The sequence below is a fragment of the Notolepis coatsorum genome (assembly GCF_963971535.1).
Source record: "Notolepis coatsorum genome assembly, chromosome: 18".
Taxonomy (NCBI): domain Eukaryota; kingdom Metazoa; phylum Chordata; class Actinopteri; order Aulopiformes; family Paralepididae; genus Notolepis; species Notolepis coatsorum.
In genome coordinates this window covers 4,913,250-4,940,966 of record NC_140182.1, presented here as the reverse complement: position 1 = coordinate 4,940,966, position 27,717 = coordinate 4,913,250, and the positions used below count along the sequence as shown (strand labels likewise).

The 27,717-nt window shown below is 45.2% G+C and overlaps 1 protein-coding gene across 1 annotated transcript in view; it reads right to left on the bottom strand.

The window, feature by feature from the left end:
- Positions 1-27,717, bottom strand: part of man2a2 (mannosidase, alpha, class 2A, member 2) — a 73,911-nt gene that overhangs the window by 11,689 nt on the left and 34,505 nt on the right. Inside the window, 10 exon segments of the mRNA XM_084334632.1 lie at positions 7,659-7,853; positions 9,578-9,711; positions 11,820-11,961; positions 13,522-13,655; positions 16,861-16,975; positions 17,869-17,991; positions 19,669-19,905; positions 22,599-22,764; positions 24,758-24,828; positions 27,417-27,531. Coding sequence (XP_084190758.1) covers positions 7,659-7,853; positions 9,578-9,711; positions 11,820-11,961; positions 13,522-13,655; positions 16,861-16,975; positions 17,869-17,991; positions 19,669-19,905; positions 22,599-22,764; positions 24,758-24,828; positions 27,417-27,531 — 1,432 coding nt within the window.

The following is a 27,717-nucleotide window of genomic DNA, read 5'->3' as shown; positions in this document are numbered from 1 at the left end:
CAAAGGTATTAAATGTGTTGGTACAAAAGTAGATAAGTTGATGTTTAATAAAAATCTCCTAACAATTGTTTTACAAATCAGTTCATTTTTAGCACTTGATCTTCAACTTCAAATGTGTATCTTTTCCTTTTATGGTAAACAGGTTGTGTTATATATTTCTGTTCCGTTCATACTAATGTAGGCATTGCTGACTATCAGACTCGGCAGGATTATTTCTACTTTAAAATGGAGTTTTTCATAATACGTGTGGCACCAGGGACCTAAACTCTGATTGGAATAACGTTTATATGGCTCCGTTAGGATGCTTAGCTGGAATGTGCTGTAAGTGTACGCGGATTGAACAGTCGAGTAAAACGCTGCAGTGTTCAATCATATTAAAGCCTTAAAAGCAGATATCATATTTTTTTTTACAGGAAACCCATTTAACACATGGATTCGCCAAATCATCCACTCAGACTTTAATACTAGAGCTAATATATTAGCAATATTGAATAACAATAATGTAATTTAGAGCCTTGGATATCAAATCAGACCCAAATGGAAGATACATCATTGTGACAGAAACCTCATTTCAAACTCCAGTTGTATTAGTCAACGTTTATGCCTTTTCTCATATAGATTATTTTTCATTAGGAGATAAAATAAAATATCTGCTCTGTTGCATCAGTGGATTATCTGGCCATAACAACTTCTGATCATGCACCCCTTCAAATTAGATATTTCATTCCTTCTTTTTTTTTTATCCACCTTTTCTCCTCTTTTTTTCTATTTTTCTCCCATCCCGATTTCGCTGTGCCAATTCTCCCCTCCCCTGTCTTGAACGTTGCTCGCATATGCCCCCCCACTGGCCGGTTGTAGGGAGGATAGAAGCCTTGCATCACGTGTCCCCTCCGATACACGAGGAGGCAGCCTGTCACATCTTTTCACCTGCCAACGCGGACTCTCATTGGCGAGGTGTAACGTGTGGGAGGCTCACACTACCCCCGCCATTTCCCGTCTCTGCTGTGCAGGCGTCCCCCCAACCGACCTGTAGGAGTCGCTGTCCACAAAGTCCAGATTACCACCCATCGACTTCCACCCGCTAACTCTGCCAATTGAGTTAGTATGACGGCCGGCCCAAGCCGGAGGCAACGCCGACAGCCGGATTCAAAGTCGAACCCGGTGTCTCTTGCATTGGTGACGAGCGCAATGTCCGCTGCGCCACCCAGCCTCCCCATATTTCATTCCTTCTTAATATTAAAAAAACACCCGACGAGAGAAGTGGAGGAATTTGCCTTTATCTATGGAAATTCTATTTCCAGCCTTGGATATAAAATCAGACCCGAATGAATAAAAAAAGTTTATTTTTGAACATGTATTCTCCATATTCCTCCAAACAAATCACAGTATCTAGCGCCGTCAAACACAACAATCATAAAAAGAAAAAACTTGATTCGCTCGACAGCAGTAAATACAGTACAACACTACATAACACAATAACATAACTTTGTTTATCCGCATTACTCATTTCTGTATTTCTCGAATGTGTATTTTTTAAGCTGCTTTTTAAATTGTGCCACATGTTTACTCAGTTTGATGTATTCAGGTAAATTATTCCACAACTTCACTCCACAAACGGACATGCACATGCTTTTCAGCGTAGTGTGTGCCATTGGTTGTTTAAGATGCCCTCTCCCTCTTAAGTTATATTCTCCTTCCCAGTCTCTGAACCATCTTTGAATGTCGCCTGAAGTTTGCCTTTGAGAACCAATGGTTCTCGAGCCGTAACGGCACATGGGGCAGGAGCCCATCTCCTGTTTCCGTAGCGTGAGGCAGCTTGATGTACAAGTACACCCCTTGGACATGACGCTAGTATGCCCCCTGGGATTAGTTTATATCTGGCTTTGTATACAATGAGGGCAGTTTTTAAATCAACTAGGTCCATACATTTCAATGTTTGTAGCTTTATTAATAAGTTATTGGTGTGTTCATAATATCCTACATGTTTTACTATTCTTATTGCTTTTTTTTTTTTGCATGGTGCATATTGGCTGTAGAGTGACTTTTGTAGGTATTACCCCACACCTCCGCACAGTAGTTCATATATGGAAGGAAGAGAGTACAGTACAGTGTATACAGTGTTTTTTTGTGTGGAATGGAAGATGCATCATTGTGACGGGAACCTTGTTTCAAACTTCAGTTGCATTAGTCAACGTTTATCCAATGTCATATCTTGTCCTCCAGATTTAAACATCCATAATTTTCTTTTGGAGGGGATCTAAAAATTTTCCATGATCCATTTACGGGATCGTTCCAAAGATCGAAAAGGTCCCTGTGTCTTTGTCAGCGTTTATGGAAGTGGCCTTACCTTTTCTCAGCTTTACAACGATTTAGTTTTGGACATACCTTTGGATTAAACTGCTATATTCACATCAGCCTGTGTAAATACAAACTCATCCTTCCTCTCTCACCTTTTATATAATTTTTATATTTACATTTTTTCTACTAAAACTGTATTGTTTATTTTGCTCTGTAAAGTGTCTTTGAGCCTTCGGAAAAGCGCTATACAAAATTGATGTATTATTATTGTTATCATCACACTCGCCAGAGGGACATACCAAGGAAGTCCATTGTCTCCTCTTTGCTTAATTTAACCTTTATTGGTCTTAAAACATCACCCAGGATACGGGACATTACCCGACATGGTATGGAATATAAGATTTCGCTATACGCCGACAACCTTTTATTTATAGAGAAGATCCAAAGCACTATTCCGGCCACCGACGCAATCCTAAAGATTTATTTTTTCTGGCTACAAGTTGACAAAAAAAAATTTAATCTTGGCCATCCACAAAATGGCTATCCTCCCAAAGAATTTTGTCCACATTCCATTGTCTTCTAATCTTCTTACCTAAAGTTATTCAAAACTATAGACCAACTTGTATCAGCTGTTATTTGGGGTAATACAAGTCCTAGAATTAGCAAAAACCATTCTACAGTTTAAAATAAATTGACTGAAGAAGGTCTTGCTCATCCTAATTTCCTGTACTATTATTGGGGAGCTATTATTCATACAATAAATGACTGGTTACATAGCTGCGTCATGTTGATCATCCACTCCATCTGCCTTAGTCTTCTCTTCCTCGATCTCAATCTCGCTACTCATCCAATCCAGTTAGTCAAATAGGAAAGAAAATACTCTTATCCGTTTCACATTACATGTTACATTTGCACTCTGGTTGGATGCCAAACCATCATTTTGTTGTACTGTACTTGTGCTGTAATATGATGACAAAACATTTGAATCTAATCTAAATTACGTATTTGACTAATGACAAATGACAGAGTAAAGTCAAAAGATGATTGGTGGAAAGATGGTCCAAATGTTTCATCTTCCTCACGTGCGCGGCTCACTTTACTTCAGTTGAAAGTGGTACAGAGTCCACCTTAGTAAGTCAGACTGGCTGTAAAATATCTGTCTGATCCAAAATGTGCCCCGAGCACATCTCTCACGTATGTATTGATTCTGTCCACAACGGCAACAATGCATCTCTTCAGTGATACATGATCTGTTTTATATATTCCACTACAACCATACCCACTGCTAGCCATATTTGACGTGCCATCAGAACCCTTGCAATGCACTTTACATTTATTTAAAGTAAATCAATTGCCTTGACAACACTCTTGGCAAGAAGAAGGATATATATTACCATCTAGGAAATATCAAAAAATAAATAAAAAAAACACCTTCCTTTTCAATTGGGGGGAAAATACCAACCATCCCTGCAGACCGAGAAACAAATCTCTGGCCCGTTTATTATTTTATTATTATAATCAGTCCTTCCTAACTTGATCTATTAAGTATGCTGGTACCTCTGTAGCCGAGTTGTTTGGTTTGGGTTGGTTTATGCATTTCTTTCTTCCCTTTTAGTTATTGTAGTGAGATAGAGGTAAAATATGGTCACATATAAATGATTAAGCTGTACTTGTTCCACTTTCACGGGTAAAAAGAAAAGTTATATTTAGAAAGATGATTGACGTAGGAGATGTCCACAAAACTTCCAATCGTCTTCCCTGCCCTGCAGTTTTCTTTGCTTCTTAGAAGTAGCTAGATTGAGAATTCAAATGAGCCTGCCCTGGTTTGAAAGCTACCGATAAGCTAACGAGCAGACTGGGGTCCACCACATATAGGCAGCTCAAAATTATAATATAGCAAAGCTAATGCTAACCGTTTCATGTAAGTGAATAGAAAATGCTGAAACAATTAGCTTCATACTCCGGGAGGTACAGTTAAATAAAAACACAGATTTGGGTGGTCTACCTTAGTCTGCTAGTTAGTAGGGGTGTAACGGTACACAGAAACCACGGTTCGGTACGCACCTCGGTTTTGAAGTCACGGTTCGGTACGGGTTTTTCGTACAGTGTGGGGAAAGTTTGGCTTTCCATGTTCCACTCAGGGGTTATGTAGGGTGCAGTTACTGTTAAGTAGGGCTGTCAATGAATATTCTATATTCAAATTAATAATTGACTATATATATTTTATTGTGGAAAAGAAACCGCCCCCGGTGGGCATCGGCCTGAATGCGCTGCATGACTGATAGGAGACACGAGACGTCATTGAGCTGAACAACGTGCGAGTAATAATGAACAATAATAATAATAACAACCAGGAGACAGTGGTTTGCACTCTGAGCACCTCAAGCCCCGGTTGGAAATACTTCTGCTACTGTTTTAGCATCATGTGTAAATCATCCCTCTGGGTAAAACGTTATTGAATAGAGAAAAAAGCGCCATGCAGGTCCCGTTTCATATCATTAATTTGATCTCCGAGAGACAGCTCCTTCCACCTCACGCACTGAGAGAGAGAGAGTGTGTGTGTGTATGTGTGTGTGTGTGTGTGTTCACCACACTATGAGGCTATGCTAAATTACAGGTAAGCGCCCTCAGTGTTGTGTGTCAGCTGAACGAACACCCAGTACTTTGCGCCAATTATATATTTTGGGAAGGGGTGAACTTGGGAGTTTTTAATTAAATTCTGCACACAAAAAAAAAGTTCTGCATTTGTTCGGTACACAGCGCGTACTGAACCAAAGGTCCAGTACTGAAACGGTTCGGTACGGATACGTGTACCGTTAAACACCGCTACTACTAGTTACGCAAGCTTTCAAACCATGTAGGGTCCCATTCGATGGACTGAAGCTCACGATCAAACAAGCTGAAGCTCGTTTGGAGCTGGGCTCCATAGTTCCAATCCAGTAACGATGGAAGAGAAGGAGGTAGCTTTCCTAATGCCCTTAAGAGATAAATAGATACCAATGTTTATTTTTGCCTATTTGCCAGAGAAGACCCAACCCACTTTCTCATATAGGTTGCAGTGGTGCATAATATCATATCAGTCATGTTACCAACCCAGATTCGGCTCAAACAAGGGACTAAACACGTTTAGCAATTATGCCACATCAATGTGGAACGCCCCCTACCCACAGCCGTAAAAAGGAATGTGAATCCCTACCTTCAAAACCGCTCTCAAAGAGCACCTACGGGAGGCCGCAATTCGAAACTGGCCCCGGTAAATGTCCAAACCCCCCCCCCCCCAATGTACAGTTTCTTCCCCCTCAAATGTATATACTCTCCATTAGAAACTCTGTCTCCTAAACAGTACTGTACATTTGTATATCTGGTATGTCATAAATGTATAGATGTAGCAGTACTGTATATCTGTATGTCATGTATGTCATAAATGTCCTGATGAATTGAAAATGGGGGACCCTGATGTAAACAAGACGAAAGTCTTTCTCTGGTCTGCATCCCCTTAACAATTGTGTGTATTGAGCTGTACTGTACTGTAGCCATTCTGCAATCTGTTAATACAATTTGCAATCAATCAATCAATCAATCAATCAATCACCAGTGATACATCTAAGAGCAGAATGATGGACAGAATCCAAAGGCTTAAGAGTGGATGAAGCAGCACCTCTATAAACCACATCTCCATGATCCAGGACCGACAGAAAGACTTCGACAACCCTTTCTGCGTTGAACACCGCTTCTGTTCCTGTATAAGCCGCCAATATTTTTTGGCTCAATTTACAAGCAAGGCCGTCTATATATGGCATTTTAAATTAAAATGTTTCATCTAGCCAGATTCCAAGATATTTATATTATGTAACCTTCTCTATGACGGACCCATTTCTAGTCTAAATATGCAAACTATTTTGAGCAATATCTCTGGCCCTAGAGAACACCGTACATTTAGTTTGGCTTTCGTCGAGTACAAGCTTAAGGCCAATGAGCTCATCTCGCAGAGCGAGTTGTACAGAGTCGGCATTGCAGTAAATAATCGCATCATCCGCGTATATAGATGAGCCCGGCCGACAGCCACTCTGGGATAAAATAATGTCATTAATATAAATAGTAAGGCTGTCAAAGTTAACGCGGTATTAACGCGTTATCGCCCGATTCTATTAACGCCACTATTTTTTTTAACTCACGATTCACTTTTAAGAAAGACATTTCTTCTTTTTTTTTTACTAGACTTCACTCAGGTGTATTATTGTCGATGCTCTCATTGATACTATGTTTGTTTCTGAAGTGTGTGTGTGTGTGTGTGCGTGCGTGCGTGCGTGCGTGTGTGCGTGTGCGAGTTCTCAGCCCTTGTGTGGGTGAATGTAACAAGTTCCTAACATTTTCTTTCCCCTATTATTTCATGCACACTTTATTCATGGTTTTAAATTATTATTTTCTTATTTAAGTTATTTTGTGCATCACTCTGTTTTGAATTTGATGCAAATTTGCAATGCATGAGGGTCATCCTTTTGTGTTAAATGGCTGCATAAAGCAAGCATTTGTTGACTCGCATGTTGATAACAGTATTACAACTTGGAACTTGAAAAAGATCCGTTTAAGGTGGAGAAAAAAATATATTAATTTGCGATTAATCGCGAGTTAACTATGGACAATCATGCGATTAATCGAGTTAAATATTTTAATCGATTGACAGCACTAATAAATAGTGAATAAAACAGGGCCCCAAGATCGACCCTTGTGGAACACCTTTTGTAACGGGTAATAAAAATTCCAACCAGGCTCCCCCCCCCCCCCCCACTTTCACACGTTGGTGTCCGTCTACCAGATAAAACAGCTTAGGGAATTTAAAGAGTGCATGTGTACTAGGGCTGCAACTAATGACTATTTTGGTAGTCGACTAATCTGTCGATTATTTTTTCGATTAGTCGACTAATCAAAAAACAATTATATAAAAAAATTTAAATTAAAAAAAAATAAGACTTTTTTTTGTTTTCTTTTTTTTTTGCACTACCTATCTTTGTGAAAGGGGCTTCTCAGCTCTGGTCCAGCTGAAGACAGAGCAGAGGAACAGATTGGACATTGAGCTGCATGACCTCAGAGTTGCTTTGAGACTCTTGTCAGGACCAAACAACATCCCCAGTTATCCCATTAGTTCCCCCAAACTTACTGTCGGTCTGTTATGTTAAGCTAAGAAGTCTTCAGCTGGACGAGAGCTGAGAAGCCACTTTCACAAAGATAGGTAGTGCAAAATTTTTTTTATAATAATATATATATTTTTTTATGACTAATCGACGCAACAATTTCTCGTCGACGATTTTTCATAATCGACTAATCGTTGCAGCCCTAATGTGTGCCGAACGTCCGCTCACCTGACTCTGGATGCTGCGCAGGTTCATCAGGTGGAAGTCGCAGGGCAGCGCGCTGGTGAGCGGAGCGAAGGTCTGCAGGGGAGGGATGCCGCGCTTCTTGGGCAGAACGGGCAGCGCCAGCACCTCGTGGTTCAGGATGGAGTTGGTCATGTGACTGAGCAGGGACGGGAAGCTGGTGGCGCCGCTGTCCGTCATCTGGAGGCGGGGGTGCAGAGAGGCGGGTCAGAGGTCAGGGGTCAGAAGACAGGACTACCAGGACATCCATTAATTACTAATACTTAATATTCATTCATATTAAATAAGCACACTAGTCAATTATTCCATTTGCTTATTATCACACTACGCAACAAGGGGAGGGCTCTACCCGCTACTTGCACTAGTTACTTACAAACTAAACTAACTCTAGTCAACAAAGAAACGGTACTACTGAATTTTTTTAAGGATTTTTCTTTTCTTTTCGAAACGCGTCCCAGCCACAGCCTGCAGTGTGACGGGGTGCGACGTCACAGTCCAATCACATCAAGAGCGGTCGCAGTCTTTCAATGACAACGGACATGAAGTCTTGAATGGAGGATCACAGCCGGTTCGAGGCAAAAAAAAACTATCATCATCCCGTTCTGATATCAGCCGTTTCAGCGGTGAGGATGGAGGATGAGAAAACTTGCGAGCAGTGCCTTGCATTTCCCCGCCCCCCCAAAAGGTGCGTGTGTATCCATTTTACTTGATGAATGGCATCACTTGTTGCTTAATACACAGTGCAGCGGTGGCAGAGATGGACCGTTTGTGGCTATATATACGGCTATGAGGTGGAGGGGATGAGGGGAACGGGGAGGAGGAGGGGGGGGGGCTACAGCAGCACAGACCATACGCAAGCTAAGCTAGTAGCATCCTTACTGTTGCCACGGCAACGACATTACCTCTTGAGCTCCGCCTCTCAAGAATCGGGGGAGGAAAGAACGAAATGAGGAGGAGAGTTTGGCAAAGAAACCGTCATGCTGAGGGTAATGGAGTGGAAGAAGAGAAAGAGAGAGAGAGAGAGAGAGAGAGAGAGAGAAGAGAGGGGGCGAAAGAGAAGGTGGAGAGGATGACACAGAGACGGATGAGGGGGGGGGGGGGGGGTGATGGGTAACAAAAAAAAACATGGAGAAAGGCGTTAATAAACACGGGATGACGGAACGAGACACTTCCCGTTCAAATTCAAACAACCTTGATGAGCTCCGAGCTTAACCCTTCCACTGCCGCACTACCAAAACGGTTAACCCTTTCACTGCGACAATACATTCCACTGCCACACACAACAACGGCAGGTTAACCCTTTCACTGCCACACTACAGAAGGTTAACCCCTTTAACCTTCTGTTGTGTGGCAGTGAAAGGGTTAACCGCCGTCATTCAGCGCCGCCACAGGACTAGATGTAGTGTAATTACGGCGGCATAGCGAAGGAGAAGAAGAATAGAGCAGGATCACGTGTGCCCGCCGGGCACAGCGGGCACAGCGGGCACAGCGGTGAGAGACTGACGTCTGGAAGTCAGACCACGAGAATATATATTAAATGTTTTTTTTTCTTTTTTTGCCTTTTCATATTATCCGTTTGAATATTTACTGTAACAGCTAACAGTTATAATATCTCTCTAAATAGTAAAGACTTTTGTTTAAAAAAAGACACTTTGTGACTGCCTAGTATTATCCGACTGACAAACTTTAGATTGGATTTACTCTTGTTTTTCTCTGCTCTCGAGACTTGAGGTTTATAACTAGAGATCCTTCAAAATGTGTTCAGATTTACATTCTGTACTTTTTACATAATCTGTCAAAAATGACCCCGAGGGGAGACTTGAGACAGGAACTGCTGGGCTCGGTCACTCCCTTCCTGCCAGGCGGGGGGGGGGGGGGGGGGGGGGGCTGCGTGCCCGACTGACCTTGTTGCCCACGGCCCTCCTCTCCAGCAGCAGCCGGAAGCGGTTGGCGGTCCTCTTGTTGTCCTTCAGGCCCTGGCCCAGACCCCGGTTGTCATCCTGCATCAGCCGCCGGTCCATGATCACCTCCAGCTGACCTGGAGGGGGGGGGGGGGGGGGGAGAGAGAGAGAGAGAGAGAGAGAGAGAGAGAGAGGGAGAGGGAGAGGGAGATCGAGAGCGAGAGCGAGAGAGAGAGAGAGAAATGAACCAGGGGCGGAGACAAACCTGATCAATAATAATAAATGAACCAGGAGTAGAGTGAAACCTAAAAATAATAATAATAATAATAATAAATGAACCAGGGGTGTGAGACAAACCTAAAAGAAAATAAGAATAATAAATGAATCAGTTGTTTGTATAGCACTCGTCATAAAGATTGCAGCCCAAAGTGCGTCACAGCAGTAAAATAGACATGACATTTGCATAAAATAGACAGAATAAAAGCAATGCAGAGAATAAGAAAAAGGGTAAATTCAATGTAGCTAATAACGATAGAAATGTTGACGCGCACAGTTTAAAACCTGACTTTTATGACCCGTTAGATGGTCATAAAACACTTTAGTTTGAAGTTACTTTACAGCCGTTTTGAATGCAAGATACCCGTTAGACGAGATGTATTATAATCTTTAGGACATCACTTGAAACACCAGCTTTAAAAAGTGTGCTGTGGGTATAGGGCCAATACAAGAAGTTACACTCCCATGAACGTTTTTATAAAAGCTCAGTGAATTCTCCCACGGTTACACCCTTTTCACAAGGTTTACAGACTTTATCCGTGTTTGCGTCAGAAGTAATGCTGGCTCGGATTGTTATTTTGTTATTGAGGAACAACACAAGTTCTTGAATTGCAAGTTCTTTGATGCAGAGGACTGTGAAGGGGGGGGGGGGGGGGGGGGCGTTTTGAGTAGCTGATCAATGGCGGAGAACAATATTCTAGAATAATTTTCTTCTCTGAGCACCTTTTTGAAGCAGGTAGAAAATAAACTCGAAAACAACCAAACAGCCTAGTTCAGCCTCAAATTTGATAAGATCATTTATTCCTTTATTGATCCCCTTGGTGAAATTCGGGCATCAAAGCAGCATGGGGGGGGGGGGGGGTACAGACAGGGTAATAGTAGAAAGACAAATAGTCAATAAAATAAAACCTGAATATGAGAAAAATAAAAGAGTGTAAACAATATAATTAACTCTGAATATAAGAAAGATAAATAGATAGATAGAGATCTTTATTGATAATGAACAACATATATACATATAGAGGCCCACAATTATCAAAAGGATAAAAATGCAAGAACGCTTAGAGCTTATTTCCACTGCGGTCCTTCAGATGTCTGTGAGTACTATGCACTGGTGAGTGTCTGCCTGGATGTGTGTAGGTGCAAAGCGTGGGTGTGTAAACTATATAATTATAACTATATAATTAACTCTGAATATTAAGAATATGAGACAAATGAACAGTGTAAACTACGGTATATAATTATAATATAAAGCCCATGTCACCCCACTTCTCAGGGACCTGCACTGGCTCCCCATTGCCGCACAAATCCGCTTCAAGGCCCTCGACCTGGCATACCGTGCGGCGAAGGGAACCGCTCCCGCCTACCTCCGGTCAATGGTCTCTAACTACACACCCTCAAGACCCCTACGCTCTGCATCTTCTGGCCGCCTCAGACCCACTCCTATCCGAGCTCCTGGGGGGTCATCAAGGAGAAGCCGCCTTTTCTCAGTCCTTGCCCCACAATGGTGGAACGAACTACCCACCCCAGTTAGGACAGCAGCCGAAACCCATCCAATCTTTCGCCGTCGACTAAAGATGCACTTCTTCAACCAATATCTGAAATAAAGATTTAAAAAAAAAAGAACCCTAACTAACCTTACCGTCATGCACTTGTCCTAATAAACTAACCTACACTGTAGCACTCAACACTTTGATGAACATTGTTACTCAGCTGATAGAGTTGTGCCCTTCCTGATGACTTGTCCTACAGAACTTACAGAAAGTCACTTTGGATACAAGCGTTTCAGCTAAATGACTAAATGTAAATGTGAGGCGCTAAGTGAGAGAGAAGAGTGAGATAAGAGTGAGACACTCACCCTCCTCCAGGCTCTGGGCCGTGTGTGCAGGGTGAGAGATAAGAAGAGTGAGACACTCACCGTCCTCCAGGCTCTGGGCCGTGTGAGAGATAAGAAGAGTGAGACACTCACCGTCCTCCAGGCTGGTCACCCCCAGGCTCTGGGCCGTGTGCAGGGTGAGGCGCAGGCTGCCGTCCTGGATGTAGGCCTGGCTGGGCATGGGGTAGAAGTTGGCCTGCAGGGGGAGCTTCAGGAGGTGGCGACGGGCCTGCATCTACAGGACACACACACACAGAGAAATACACACACACACACACATAAATACACACACACACACAAAAATGACCAGACATGAAAAACTGCCACTGATCTCGTTCAGCACCTTCTTGAGATCATGTGTACAAAAAAAGGGGGGGGGAAGATGATTAAACAGAAGGTTTTGTAGATACAGTACTGAATTCTCCCATCCGGACCAATGCAATTTTAAATATTATTATAGAATATAGAATAGCAGGCATATAAATTACCTTATTATAGCCAATTCGCACACATTTATGGATTGCGCCAAATCTTATATTTCAAATGCTCGAGTTCAATTTGGATTTAGTATCACCAGGCGTGCATAAGAACAGATAATGAAATCTACTGTATGTACAGTAGCTTTTTTTATTTTTGCCAGGGTGGCACCATTTTGAAACTAATTTCAAATCTAATTGTTGCTACATGCTAAAAATAGGAAAGAGAAACTAACTGCGCTTCAATATATACCAATAACGTTACGTTTTGTGGTTTATTATCGCGAGTAATAAGAGATATAAAAAAAATGCATACAGAAGTAATTTGCTTGAAACCCCATAGAGGCCTTTGGGAAGTGTCGTTCGGAAAAATTCCAACGCTCATCGAAAGCTGTCCTGACGTTCAAATGTTCCAAAATGGTCGACTTTCGCGAACTAAACAACTAAACCGAAACTAAAACGAAAATCTATCTAATAACACTTTAACCTATTGTTAAACTAACGTATTGATGATAATATACATTATAACTGCTGTTGTGACATCGTTATGATGTTTATACTTGAATACGTTTGAAAAATAAAACAATACTTTTGTCAGACAGTCTAGACAGATTGATTTATGACGTGATGTCATTTGCGGTCCGCCGACGGAGTGCACGGGTGGAAGACGTTAATGCCTTGCCGAAAGATTGGATCGGGAAAAATATCGATATCGGCAGATACTCAAAAATCACATGATCGGGAGCAAAGAAAATGCGATCGGGACAACATCCCTATCCACAACGGTTCATCCTAAAAACCATCCTGTGATGGAGCTTGGTTCTCTCCACTGCCCGGTAGGGCTGCACCATTTTGGGAAATAATCTAATTGCGATTTTTCTGACAGATATTGCGATTAAATTTGCGATTTTTTTTTTTTTTACAGCCCCACAGAGGTTTATTGTAAAATGCGACTTGCATCTGGCCTATGCGGTGGGTCTGTTCGGGACACCGAGCCTGAAAATGTTTCTTTTTACCTGGGAATCGATACCGGTCCCCAACGGTACCTTTTTTCTGTACTTTACTCTCCCTCTCTGAAGTCTAAACTTCACAACACACCTCCCTCTCCCAAACCGTTCCTACAACAATAACAACAACTTGCAAAGGAGATCGTGTATCTCAATGGGACTTCCTGGTTAAAAAAAAAAAGAATAATAAAAAAAAAAGAAAAAAGGGATATTTTTTTTTGTCGCCATTTGCTAATTGAATCATTTCTAATCGCGATTTCCATTTAAAATCGATCAACCGCTCAGCCCTATACTGCCCGGCAGTCGACTCACCTGGAAGCCGTTGAGGTCGGTGTAGAAAACGTCCCCGTTCTGGATGTCGGTCACCAGCCGCATGGCCAGCTCCTTGTTGGTCTGGTCCCTGATGTCCACTGTGGTGGTCAGGTCTACGGACAGGCCGTCCACTCCTGACCACACCGGACACACACCAACACCACGTTACATTCACGCGTATTGTCGCCACGCATCAAGCGTCAAACCAGAGTGCAAATGTAACAGTAAAGTGCAATAGTAGTAATATACAATGTGTACAGGTGATTAAACTAGGTATAAATATATAAATTAGTACTACCGAGTAATCAGCTAATCAGATCTATGTACAGAGTTGTAGTATTAATCGGGCGTTGTGGACAGCGACTCCTACAGGTCGCGGTTGGGTGACGCCGGTGCGGCGGAAACAGGAAGTAGCGGGGGGGGCAGCGTGAGCCTCCCGCGCGTTACTCCTCCTCGCCACTGAGAGTCCGAGCTGCTGCGGTGAAAAGATGCGACAGGCTGCCTCCTCGTGTACCGGAGGGGGGGGGACACGTGATGCAAGGCTTCTATCCTCACTACAGCCGACCAGTGGGAGGCATGGTCTAGCAGCGTTCGAGACAGGGGAGGGAAGAATTGGATACTACGAAATTGGGATGGGAGAAAAACTACGAAATTGGGATGGGAGAAAAATTGAAAAATGGGGAGAAAAGTGGATCCAAAAAAAGAAGAGTTGTAGTATTAATATTATATACAGGTGTAAAGACACTATGGTAGTAAGTCATACTGGCCAGCAGCTTAACTAGTAAGAGTAGGTAAGGGATATGTACAGTAGGTGTGTATTACCTGGCACGTTGTGTATGTGTGTGTGTAGCTGTAGGCAGGGGCGTAGCTGTAGATTCTGGGCCCCATGAAAGAATGTATTTGTAGGCCCCAAGTGAATGCAAATTTTTTTGGCCATTTATTTATTGATGAAAACGCATAATATGGTTTTTACCTATACATTCGGATCAGCAGTTCAGCACCTGCACTGTTGGTGGGTGAGCCTAGTAAAGGATGTCGCATTGCGTTCATCTTCAATGAATGGACCAATGCAATAGTCTACCAAAGCCCCCCCTCTCTCTATATATATCTCACACACACACACACACACACACACACACACACACACACACACACACACACACACACACACACACACACACACAGTATCAATGAGAGCATCAATAATACACCCGAGTGATGTCTAGTAAAAAAAATCAAAAAAAAATTCTGGGCCCTTGGAACACACACACACACACACACTTCAGAAACAAACATAGTATCAATGAGAGCATCAATAATACACCTGAGTGATCAAAAAATAATTCTGGGCCCCCCCCCCAGTGCTGGGCCCTTGGAATCATCCTAAGCTCCCCTACCCCAGCTATGCCCCTGGCTGTAGGTGTGTATTACCTGGCACGTTGTGTAGGTGTGTATTACCTGGCACGTTGTGTAGGTGTGTATTACCTGGCACGTTGTGTAGGTGTGTATTACCTGGCACGTTGTGTAGGTGTGTATTACCTGGCACGTTGTGTAGGTGTGTATCACCTGGCACGTTGTGTAGGTGTGTATTACCTGGCACGTTGTGTAGGTGTGTATTACCTGGCACGTTGTGTAGGTGTGTATTACCTGGCACGTTGTGTAGGTGTGTATTACCTGGCACGTTGTGTAAGTGTGTATTACCTGGCACGTTGTGTAGGTGTGTATTACCTGGCACGTTGTGTAGGTGTGTATTACCTGGCACGTTGTGTAGGTGTGTATTACCTGGCACGTTGTGTGTGTGTGTGTGTAGCTGTAGGTGTGTATTACCTGGCACGTTGTGTAGGTGTGTATCACCTGGCACGTTGTGTAGGTGTGTATTACCTGGCACGTTGTGTAGGTGTGTATTACCTGGCACGTTGTGTAGGTGTGTATTACCTGGCACGTTGTGTAGGTGTGTATTACCTGGCACGTTGTGTAGGTGTGTATTACCTGGCACGTTGTGTAGGTGTGTATTACCTGGCACGTTGTGTAGGTGTGTATTACCTGGCACGTTGTGTAGGTGTGTATTACCTGGCACGTTGTGTAGGTGTGTATTACCTGGCACGTTGTGTAGGTGTGTATTACCTGGCACGTTGTGTAGGTGTGTATTACCTGGCACGTTGTGTAGGTGTGTATTACCTGGCACGTTGTGTAGGTGTGTATTACCTGGCACGTTGTGTAGGTGTGTATGTAGCTGTAGGTGTGTATTACCTGGCACGTTGTGTGTGTGTGTGTGTAGCTGTAGGTGTGTATTACCTGGCACGTTGTGTGTGTGTGTGTGTAGCTGTAGGTGTGTATTACCTGGCACGTTGTGTGTGTGTGTGTGTAGCTGTAGGTGTGTATTACCTGGCACGTTGTGTGTGTGTGTGTGTAGCTGTAGGTGTGTATTACCTGGCACGTTGTGTGTGTGTGTGTGTAGCTGTGGGTGTGTATCACCTGGCACGTTGTGTAGGTGTGTGTGTGTGTGTGTGTGTGTGTAGCTGTAAGTGTGTATCACCTGGCACGTTGTGTAGGTGTGTGTGTGTGTGTGTAGCTGTAAGTGTGTATCACCTGGCACGTTGTGTAGGTGTGTGTGTGTGTGTGTGTGTGTAGCTGTAAGTGTGTATCACCTGGCACGTTGTGTAGGTGTGTGTGTGTGTGTGTAGCTGTAAGTGTGTATCACCTGGCACGTTGTGTAGGTGTGTGTGTGTGTGTGTGTGTAGCTGTAAGTGTGTATCACCTGGCACGTTGTGTAGGTGTGTGTGTGTGTGTGTGTGTAGCTGTAGGTGTGTATCACCTGGCACGTTGTGTAGGTGTGTGTGTGTGTGTGTGTAGCTGTAGGTGTGTATCACCTGGCACGTTGTGTAGGTGTGTGTGTGTGTAGCTGTAGGTGTGTAGCTGTAAGTGTGTATCACCTGGCACGTTGTGTAGGTGTGTGTGTGTGTGTGTGTGTGTAGCTGTAGGTGTGTATCACCTGGCACGTTGTGTAGGTGTGTGTGTGTGTGTGTGTGTGTGTGTAGCTGTAAGTGTGTATCACCTGGCACGTTGTGTAGGTGTGTGTGTGTAGCTGTAGGTGTGTACCTGGCACGTTGTGTAGGTGTGTGTGTGTAGCTGTAGGTGTGTACCTGGCACGTTGTGTAGGTGTGTGTGTGTAGCTGTGTGTGTGTGTATCACCTGGCACGTTGTGTAGGTGTGTGTGTGTAGCTGTGTGTGTGTGTATCACCTGGCACGTTGTGTAGGTGTGTGTGTGTAGCTGTGTGTGTGTGTATCACCTGGCACGTTGTGTAGGTGTGTGTGTGTAGCTGTGTGTGTGTGTATCACCTGGCACGTTGTGTATGCGGACGGTCTGCTGGAAGTGCTGGTGGTGAGAGACCACCTCAGAGAACAGAGGCCCCTCCACCACCCGGACCATAGGGGGCTCCTTCTGGAGGTAGGGCTGAGGGGGGGGGGGGGGGGGGGGGGGGGGGAGGGGGGGAGGGAGGGAGGGAGGGAGAGGCAGGGGGGGAGAGGGAGGGAGGGAGGGGGGGAGGGGGAGGGGGGGAGGGAGGGGGGGAGGGAGGGAGGGGGAGGGAGGGAGAGGCAGGGGGGGAGAGGGAGGGAGGGAGGGGGGGAGGGGGAGGGAGGGAGGGAGGGGAGGGAGGGAGAGGCAGGGGGGGAGAGGGAGGGAGGGAGGGGGAGGAGAGAGGGAGGGGGGGGAGGGAGTAGGGAGGGGGGAGGGGGAGGGAGGGAGGGAGGGGGGAGGGAGAGAGGGGGGGAGGGAGGGAGAGGGGGGGGGGAGGGAGGGAGGGGAGAGGGAGGGGGGGGGAGAGGGAGGGAGGGAGAGGGAGGGAGGGAGAGGGAGGGGGGGAGAGGGAGGGGGGAGAGGGAGGGGGGGAGAGGGGGGGGGGGAGAAGACGTGAATAAACAGCTCAGATGAAGGCCTCGACAGACAGACAGACAGACAGACAGACAGACAGACAGAGAGACAGGCAGACAGACAGACAGGCAGACAGACAGGCAGACAGAGAGACAGACAGACAGACAGACAGACAGACAGACAGACAGACAGGCAGACAGAGAGACAGACAGACAGACAGACAGACAGACAGACAGACAGACAGACAGACAGACAGACAGACAGACAGACAGACAGACAGACAGACAGACAGACAGACAGACAGACAGACAGACAGACAGACAGACAGACAGACAGACAGAGAGACAGACAGACAGACAGACAGACAGACAGACAGAGAGACAGACAGACAGACAGACAGACAGACAGACAGACAGACAGACAGACAGACAGACAGACAGACAGGCAGACAGGCAGACAGACAGACAACACACCTTGGCTTTCCCGTCGGGCAGGAAGAGGTAAGCGCCGCTCTTGTCCTTGGACGGTCGGGTGCCGTACGTGACAAACTGCATCTGAACCTTGACCTCCTGAGGGTCGTCCTTGCGTCGGATACTCTGAAGAAAAGAGACGGGGACAAACAAAGACGTCAAAAAAGGGGAAAAAAGGGGTGAACGTACTGGAGAGGAGAGGAGAGGAAAGGAAAGGAAGAGAGAGAGATGAAAGAGTGGTCTGAGGAGTGGTGGAACATGTCGTGTTAACTTTGATCAAGAAAGAAAAAAGGGGGAAATCAAGCCCTTGTTTTTCTGCTAGAAGCCCATCCCTTAACCCTTTCACTACCACACTACAGAAGGTTAACCCTTTCACTACCACACTACAGAAGGTTAACCCTTTCACTGCCACACGACAAATGGTTAACCCTTTCACTACCACACTACAGGTTAACCCTTTCACTACCACACTACAGAAGGTTAACCCTTTCACTACCACACTACAGAAGGTTAACCCTTTCACTACCACACTACAGAAGGTTAACCCTTTCACTACCACACTACAGAAGGTTAACCTTTCACTACCACACTACAGAAGGTTAACCTTCTATTGTGGCAGTGAAATGGTTAGAAAAAGAAAGCAATACGCTTGGACCAGCACTCACAGATTTTGGTATATTTAATGGCAGCCTGAAACAAACATGTTTCGGAACTCTTATGTTCCTTCCTCAGTGTTGATGGCTAGCCATTAAAATGTTTGTTTCAGGCTGCCATTAAATATACCAAAATCTGTGAGTGCTGGTCCAAGCGTATTGCTTTCTTTTTCTATTATACTCGACGGGATTTCAGCACCCAGTGTTATAATTTGTGAGCGCAGTCTATCTTGACTTTTCGCAGTGAAATGGTTAACCATTTGGTAGTGTGGCAGTGAAATGGTTAACCATTTGGTAGTGTGGTAGTGAAAGGGTTATCCTTATGTAGTGTGGTAGTGAAAGGGTTATCCTTATGTAGTGTGGTAGTAAAAGGGTTATCCTTATGTAATGTGGTAGTGAAAGGGTTAACCATTTGTCGTGTGGCAGTGAAAGGGTTAACCTTCTGTAGTGTGGTAGTGAAAGGGTTAACCCTTTGTCGTGTGGCAGTGAAAGGGTTAACCTTCTGTAGTGTGGTAGTGAAAGGGTTAACCCTTTGTCGTGTGACAGTGAAAGGGTTAACCTTATGTAGTGTGGTAGTGCAAGGATTAACCCTTCTGTAGTGTGGTAGTGAAAGGGTTAACCTTCTGTAGTGTGGTAGTGAAAGGGTTAACCCTTTGTCGTGTGGCAGTGAAAGGGTTAACCTTCTGTAGTGTGGTAGTGAAAGGATTAACCCTTCTGTAGTGTGGTAGTGAAAGGGTTAACCCTTTGTCGTGTGGCAGTGAAAGGGTTAACCCTTTGTCGTGTGGTAGTGAAAGGGTTAACCCTTTGTCGTGTGGCAGTGAAAGGGTTATCCTTATGTAGTGTGGCAGTGAAAGGGTTAACCCTTTGTCGTGTGGTAGTGAAAGGGTTAACCATTTGTCGTGTGGTAGTGAAAGGGTTAACCCTTTGTCGTGTGGCAGTGAAAGGGTTAACCTTATGTAGTGTGGCAGTGAAAGGGTTAACCCTTTGTCGTGTGGCAGTGAAAGGGTTATCCTTATGTAGTGTGGTAGTGAAAGGGTTAATAAGACCTTTAATGGAGCGGGGGGGGGGGGGGGGGGGGGGGTGGGGGGGCGAAGCGGGAAAAAGACGACCGTGAAGCCGGACGGCGTCAGACGCAGCGCTGCTCCTTCACCTCCAGGAGGCCCGTGGTTCCCGAGAAGCCCAGCGTGAGCGACTGGCTGGTGACGTAGAAGGTCCGGGGCTCGGCCGCCTGCGAGCGCACGGGGAGGGGGTCCACGGCGCGGGCGCTCACCCCCCGGCCGGACAGCCTCAGCAGGGTGTCTGAGCGCAGCGTCATGGGGGCGTCGGCCGAGTCGTACAGGTGGAACAGAGCCAGGCCCAGGGCGGGCAGCCGCACCATGAAGGACGCCTGGAGGGGGAGAGAGAGGACAGGTTGATGATGATACTAGGGATGGGCATTTGTATCCAGATCGATTGATCGCACGCTACACTCGAGTGATCGTGTATTACTCGTAAAGAAAAAAAAAATAATATGAATTACATTTTTTTATATATTTTTTTTTAACCCTTTCACTGCCACACGACAGAAGGTTAACCCTTTACTATCACACAACCGACGGTGATGCTCCATCATTAGCATCATTAGCTCCGCGGATGCGAAGCTAATGATGCTAATGATGGAGCATCACCGTCGGTTGTGTGATAGTAAAGGGCTAACCTTCTGTATTGCCACAGTGAAAGGGTTAACTGGCTGTCGTGTGGCAGTGAAAGGGCTAAACGTCATTTTGTTCATTCACGTATATGTTTAAGGAAACCAAGAAAACGGTTATAATCTTACACATACATGTGAAACAAATATGTAAAAAAATATATATATATATATTTTAAAGATTTCGATTTTTTTTTTTCATAAAAGTTATTCATAATTTAAGATCGATTTTTTTCTCATAGCTACGAGTAATCAATTAATCTATTACCGATTAATCGATTACTCACGCCCGCCATCCCTAGTTGATACAACGACAGCACACGTGTAGAGTTTGAGTTTATCTGGATCCCCATCAGCCGTTACAAATGTCCACACAAAACAATAAATACAAACAAACACCATAATTAAAAATAAAACCAACAATAAACATACGAAACAACATACAGAACATAATCAAACATAACCCCCCCCCACACACACACCCATCCAACCCAACCCACCTCATAACATTAGCATTATACCAAAAGATTACAAAATGACTAGTGAAATAATAAAAAATGTATTTATATCAAGCATTGTGCCTGTACCCAAAAGTAACCTCTTTACTTGCTTTTTAAAGCCTTCTTTGCTTGTTGCTCGAGTAATTATATAATGGCAACCTAATACACTGTGAGATGGCCCTATACAGCAGTTATTTTCATTGCATTTGATCTCGGTAGAGAGCAGGGGTCTCAAACTTGTCACAGTGAAAGGGTTAACCTTCTGTCATGTGGCAGTGAAAGGGTTAACTGTAAGTGGTCTGTTCCGCTTTACGTCACATACCTTGTCATTACATCCGGTTGTTTGGAGTGTGTTTAAATTATTTCCTTTACCTCCGATGTCTGTGTCTCTTTTCTATTTTATTTTATTTTATCGTCCCCCGTTAACCCTTCGAGAGGCCCGTTTGACCTGTCGCCGAGCCGTCGTTGTAAATAAGAACTCTCTCTTAATTAATTGACCTGCCCGGTTAAATAAAAGGTTAAAATAAATAAATGAATAAATAAATAAAATGGCCGCTGAATAAATTCATTCATTTACTTTATTCAAATTCTCGGAAGATTCTCGGAAGATCGTTAAATAACTGATAGAAATATTATCATGTCATTATAGATCTGTGTTGAAATACATATTCTATTCGATGGCCTCGACTAGTTTAATATACCGTAGGTCAACTAGCAGACACTAGGGGGCGACAGTCTGGCTGATGTTCTTAAAACAACCTCAAGGGCCAGGAGGACAGATAGGCATTTCCAAGTAAATCACATCTTGTTCTTTTCTTGTTTAATCTGGACTCCAGTCTCGTCTCAGGGACGACAAACCCTATCAAACCCTTAGACCTATCTTCTGTTTTTTATTTTCTCTTCCATGTTAAATCTATGTTTACCTGTTTTTGTCACCTTAATGTACGTCGTGTCATGTCCAGTGATGTGTTTAATTGTACGTCTGATCAAGGGTCTCTCTCATCCCCTGGTCGGACGCTTGTGTACACTGGTCTCCGATTTCGTAACCGAGCACTTTTTCCGTGATCCCAGCGAATAAATATATATGTTTATTTTTACAACTCGACTTGATATTGAACGACTACAGCTCGTCGTTTCTTCTCTTAGAATAACGTCCACAACATAACTTAACGTGTGAATGAAGGAGCGGACACCGGCGCCGTGTTGCGTCTCTCTTAGAGCCATATGAAATCCGTTTAATTCTTTTCCAAATTCCATTATATTTTTTTCCAAATTCCGTTTTTTCCGTTTTTAATATTTCAGAATTCTGTATTTTGCTTTGTACGCTCATTTTACCATCAGAAATAGTGTCTAATAAGTGGGAATGAATAAATGTCCACAATTTAATAAGATATAACAGTCCATTTAATAGGGCTGTCTTAAATACTTCGAAGCTTCGTTCGATGGGCATGGGATTCGAATATGAAAATAAAATTCGATTATATAAAAAAAAAATATATATATATATTTTTGCAAAATCAACTCTGCCTCTCTTTGTTACCTACAACAAGCAATGCCGCTTGTTATTTAAGATGAGGTCGGACTCGGCGCCGACAGATTTGTGTTCATTGTGCCGCTTTTATAATAAAGCCTCAAATGACGGCTTACAATATTTCATGAAAGCAAAGTGTTTTGTTTGTCTAAGATTTAACAAGGTTTAAACTTTACAGCACTGACAAAGTTGAACAAAGTGCTGTACAAGTCCCACAACATACAAGAAAGAAAAAGTTAAAAAAAAAAAATAATAATCTTTTATTTATTTTTTTATAGTTGATTCCATTTTTATTGCTCAATTCCGCGATTCCGTCCGTGATTCCGTGATCGCGGATTCCCTATGGCTCTAGTCTCTCTCACCTGGAACACCTCCGCGCTCATCTGGCTGGCGGAGCTCCACTGGGCGCTGAGCTGCACCGGGAGGGTCTGCCCGTCCTCCGTGAGCACGCGCACCCTCACCGTGTTGACCAGCGCCGTCACCACGCACAGCCGCTCCTGCTCCACCGGGTTGAACAGAACCAGGTACCTGGCGGGGGACAGAGGGGCGGGGTCAGAAACCACCGGGTCGTGGAACAGAACCAGGTACCTGGCGGGGGACAGAGGGGCGGGGTCAGAAACCACCGGGTCGTGGAACAGAACCAGGTACCTGGCGGGGGACAGAGGGGCTGGGTCAGAAACCACCGGGTCGTGGAACAGAACCAGGTACCTGGCGGGGGACAGAGGGGCGGGGTCAGAAACCACCGGGTGGTGGAACAGAACCAGGTACCTGGCGGGGGACAGAGGGGCGGGTCAGAAACCACCGGGTCGTGGAACAGAACCAGGTACCTGGCGGGGGACAGAGGGGCGGGGTCAGAAACCACCGGGTGGTGGAACAGAACCAGGTACCTGGCGGGGGACAGAGGGGCGGGTCAGAAACCACCGGGTCGTGGAACAGAACCAGGTACCTGGCGGGGGACAGAGGAGCGGGTCAGAAACCACCGGGTGGTGGAACAGAACCAGGTACCTGGCGGGGGACAGAGGGGCGGGTCAGAAACCACCGGGTGGTGGAACAGAACCAGGTACCTGGCGGGGGACAGAGGGGAGGGGTCAGAAACCACCGGGTCGTGGAACAGAACCAGGTACCGGGCGGGGGACAGAGGGGGCGGGTCAGAAACCACCGGGTCGTGGAACAGAACCAGGTACCGGGCGGGGGACAGAGGGGGCGGGTCAGAAACCACCGGGTCGTGGAACAGAACCAGGTACCTGGCGGGGGACAGAGGGGCGGGTCAGAAACCACCGGGTCGTGGAACAGAACCAGGTACCGGGCGGGGGACAGAGGGGCTGGGTACCGTTCACATTTGAACCGATGCCGGTACCAGTACTTGTAATAACAAACACATTTATTTCCTGATTGGGCATAACAAAAAATATTGTTTGTTTCCGGTTGCCGACCGACCCTGCCGATTTAGGTGCGACCCAATATATTTTATGAGTTTTTAAAAATAAATTAAAAAAAAAAAAAGAAAAAAAAAAAAAGCTGATTTTTTTTTTTTTTTTTTAGAATAAAGTTTCATAGAAATCTTAGTCAAACCTTTAGTATTATGGATATTAAACATGCTGGCAGAGTACATGCATCCATGTTGTTGTGAACATTTGAATTAAATAAAGAAATTCCCTATCCATAGTCGCCGTGGGAAAGAATAAAATAAAAAAATTAAATTAAATAAATTCCCTACCTACCCATGCCTTAACTGACAACCAACAGGAAACAAACAATATTTTTTTTTATGCCTTGGTACAGATTGATTTAGCGTGAATCGGTACTCTGTAGTAATACTGTATAGATGTAATTCGGTGACCAACCCGAGTGAAGAGACACCCTACTCGTATGATTATAGGAGATGGGCAGGAGACAGAGGATGGGAGGAGCTACGCTAGGACGGGAGGAGCTATGCTAGGATGGGAGGGGCTGTGTTTGGATGGGAGGAACTATGCTATGATGGGAGGGGCTACGTTAGGACGGGAGGGGCTATGTTAGGACGGGAGGAGCTACGTTAGGATGGGAGGAGCTACGTTAGGATGGGAGGAGCTATGTTAGGACGGGAGGAGGAGCTATGTTAGGACGGGAGGAACTATGCTATGATGGGAGGGGCTATGATGGGAGGGGCTATGTTAGGACGGGAGGAGCTATGTTAGGATGGGAGGAACTATGCTAGGATGGGAGGAGCTATGCTAGCTTAAACATCTAGCCCAGGGTCTAGAACTGAAAACTAGCAACCCTGCTAATGTTGGCATATTTAAAAAAAAATTATAATTTGTATTAATTTATAAATGTATAACTGTTGATTGATTATGCACTGTCCCTGATCAAATAAACTGAGTAAACTAAACTAGGATAAGGGGGGAGCTATGTTAGGATGGGAGGGGCTATGTTAGGATGGGAGGGGCTATGCTAGGATGGGAGGGGCTATGTTAGGATGAGAGGGGCTATGCTAGGATGGGAGGAGCTATGCTAGGATGGGAGGAGCTATCTTGGCTACCTTGGTCCAGTGGGGTCCAGCTCGATGAGGGTGCGTTGAGGCAGTGAGTCCTGTGTGGCACGTCTGTCATCCTGCAGGTACACAGAAGGAACCTGCATAAGAGACCAGCTAGGTATCTGTGTTATATATGATGTACGACACAAACACACTAGGGATGGAACGATGCACATTCTCAGATCAGATACCATCTGGAGAGAGAAGTCCACACTGCAAAAGAATTGTCTGACAAAAATAAGAATTGCAAACTCGTTTTTTTTAAAAGCATTTTATGTGCTTGAAATTAGTCAAATAAGCCAGCAATTATTTTGTGGCTTGGCAAGATTTCTTGAAACAAGTAAAAAAAATATCTGGGGGTTCTCTCTCCTGATTGGATGAAGTGGGAAGGGATACCAGAAAATTTATTTCCTGTTTACTGCAGAGCAGGAGGGACTGGGAGACCCATGTTACTGACCAGACACTATATATCAGTGATGGCTGTTTACTGCAGAGTGGAGGGACTGGGAGACCCATGTTACTGACCAGACACTCTGTATCAGTGATGGCTGTTTACTGCAGAGCGGAGGGACTGGGAGACCCATGTTACTGACCAGACACTCTATAACAGTGATGGCTGTTTACTGCAGAGTGGAGGGACTGGGAGACCCATGTTACTGACCAGACACTCTATATCAATGATGGCTGTTTACTGCAGAGTGGAGGGACTGGGAGACCCATGTTACTGACCAGACACTATAACAGTGATGGCTGTTTACTGCAGAGTGGAGGGACTGGGAGACCCATGTTACTGACCAGACACTCTATATCAATGATGGCTGTTTACTGCAGAGTGGAGGGACTGGGAGACCCATGTTACTGACCAGACACTCTATATCAATGATGGCTGTTTACTGCAGAGTGGAGGGACTGGGAGACCCATGTTACTGACCAGACACTCTGTATCAGTGATGGCTGTTTACTGCAGAGCGGGAGGGACTGGGAGACCCATGTTACTGACCAGACACTCTATATCAGTGATGGCTGTTTACTGCAGAGTGGAGGGACTGGGAGACCCATGTTACTGACCAGACACTCTATATCAGTGATGGCTGTTTACTGCAGAGTGGAGGGACTGGGAGACCCATGTTACTGACCAGACACTATATCAGTGATGGCTGTTTACTGCAGAGTGGAGGGACTGGGAGACCCATGTTACTGACCAGACACTCTGTATCAGTGATGACTGTTTACTGCAGAGTGGAGGGACTGAGAGACCCATGTTACTGACCAGACACTATATCAGTGATGGCTGTTTACTGCAGAGTGGAGGGACTGGGAGACCCATGTTACTGACCAGACACTCTATATCAGTGATGGCTGTTTACTGCAAAGCGGAGGGACTGGGAGACCCATGTTACTGACCAGACACTCTATATCAGTGATGGCTGTTTACTGCAGAGTGGAGGGACTGGGAGACCCATGTTACTGACCAGACACTATATCAGTGATGGCTGTTTACTGCAAAGTGGAGGGACTGGGAGACCCATGTTACTGACCAGACACTCTGTATCAGTGATGGCTGTTTACTGCAGAGTGGAGGGACTGGGAGACCCATGTTACTGACCAGACACTCTATATCAGTGATGGCTGTTTACTGCAGAGTGGAGGGACTGGGAGACCCATGTTACTGACCAGACACTCTATATCAGTGATGGCTGTTTACTGCAGAGTGGAGGGACTGGGAGACCCATGTTACTGACCAGACACTCTATATCAGTGATGGCTGTTTACTTCAGAGTGGAGGGACTGGGAGACCCATGTTACTGACCAGACACTATATCAGTGATGGCTGTTTACTGCAAAGTGGAGGGACTGAGAGACCCATGTTACTGACCAGACACTCTATATCAGTGATGGCTGTTTACTGCAGAGTGGAGGGACTGGGAGACCCATGTTACTGACCAGACACTCAATATCAGTGATGTCTGTTTACTGCAGAGTGGAGGGACTGGGAGACACATGTTACTGACCAGACACTATATATCAGTGATGTCTGTTTACTGCAGAGCAGGAGGGACTGGGAGACCCATGTTACTGACCAGACACTCTGTATCAGTGATGGCTGTTTACTGCAGAGTGGAGGGACTGAGAGACCCATGTTACTGACCAGACACTCTATATCAGTGATGGCTGTTTACTGCAGAGTGGAGGGACTGGGAGACCCATGTTACTGACCAGACACTCTGTATCAGTGATGACTGTTTACTGCAGAGTGGAGGGACTGGGAGACCCATGTTACTGACCAGACACTCTATATCAGTGATGGCTGTTGACTGCAGAGCGGAGGGACTGGGAGACCCATGTTACTGACCAGACACTCTATATCAGTGATGGCTGTTTACTGCAGAGTGGAGGGACTGGGAGACCCATGTTACTGACCAGACACTCTATATCAGTGATGACTGTTTACTGCAGAGTGGAGGGACTGGGAGACCCATGTTACTGACCAGACACTCTATATCAGTGATGGCTGTCAAAATGTAGAGCTACTTGACACTTATCTTAACCAAAAAAAAAAAAAAAACACAGCTTAAAATTTATATACGCTCTATTGAAGGTAAAACGTCTGTATAGTGTCAGATTCTGTACGGTTACGCCCACGCCACCCCGAGGGCCCGCTCACCGTCTCCAGGAACGGCTCCGTCTGGTAAAAGCGGTAGAACTCCTTGTTCTTCATCACCAGGAAGTGAGCGGCGTTGATGATGACTCTCTTGAGGCCGGTCAGGGAGCGCAGTAGCCTGCGGAGGAGGAGGAGGAGGAGGAGGAGGAGGAGGAGGAGGGGGGGGGGGAGGAGGAGGGGAGACAGATGGCTGAGTGGGAGAGTGCGGCTGCAGGGAGGATTCATCCAGACTAACGGGAATCGGGCCCACGACTCGATGCGTAACGACCTCGATGTATCTGCTGCCAGCGGCGGTTTGGATAAG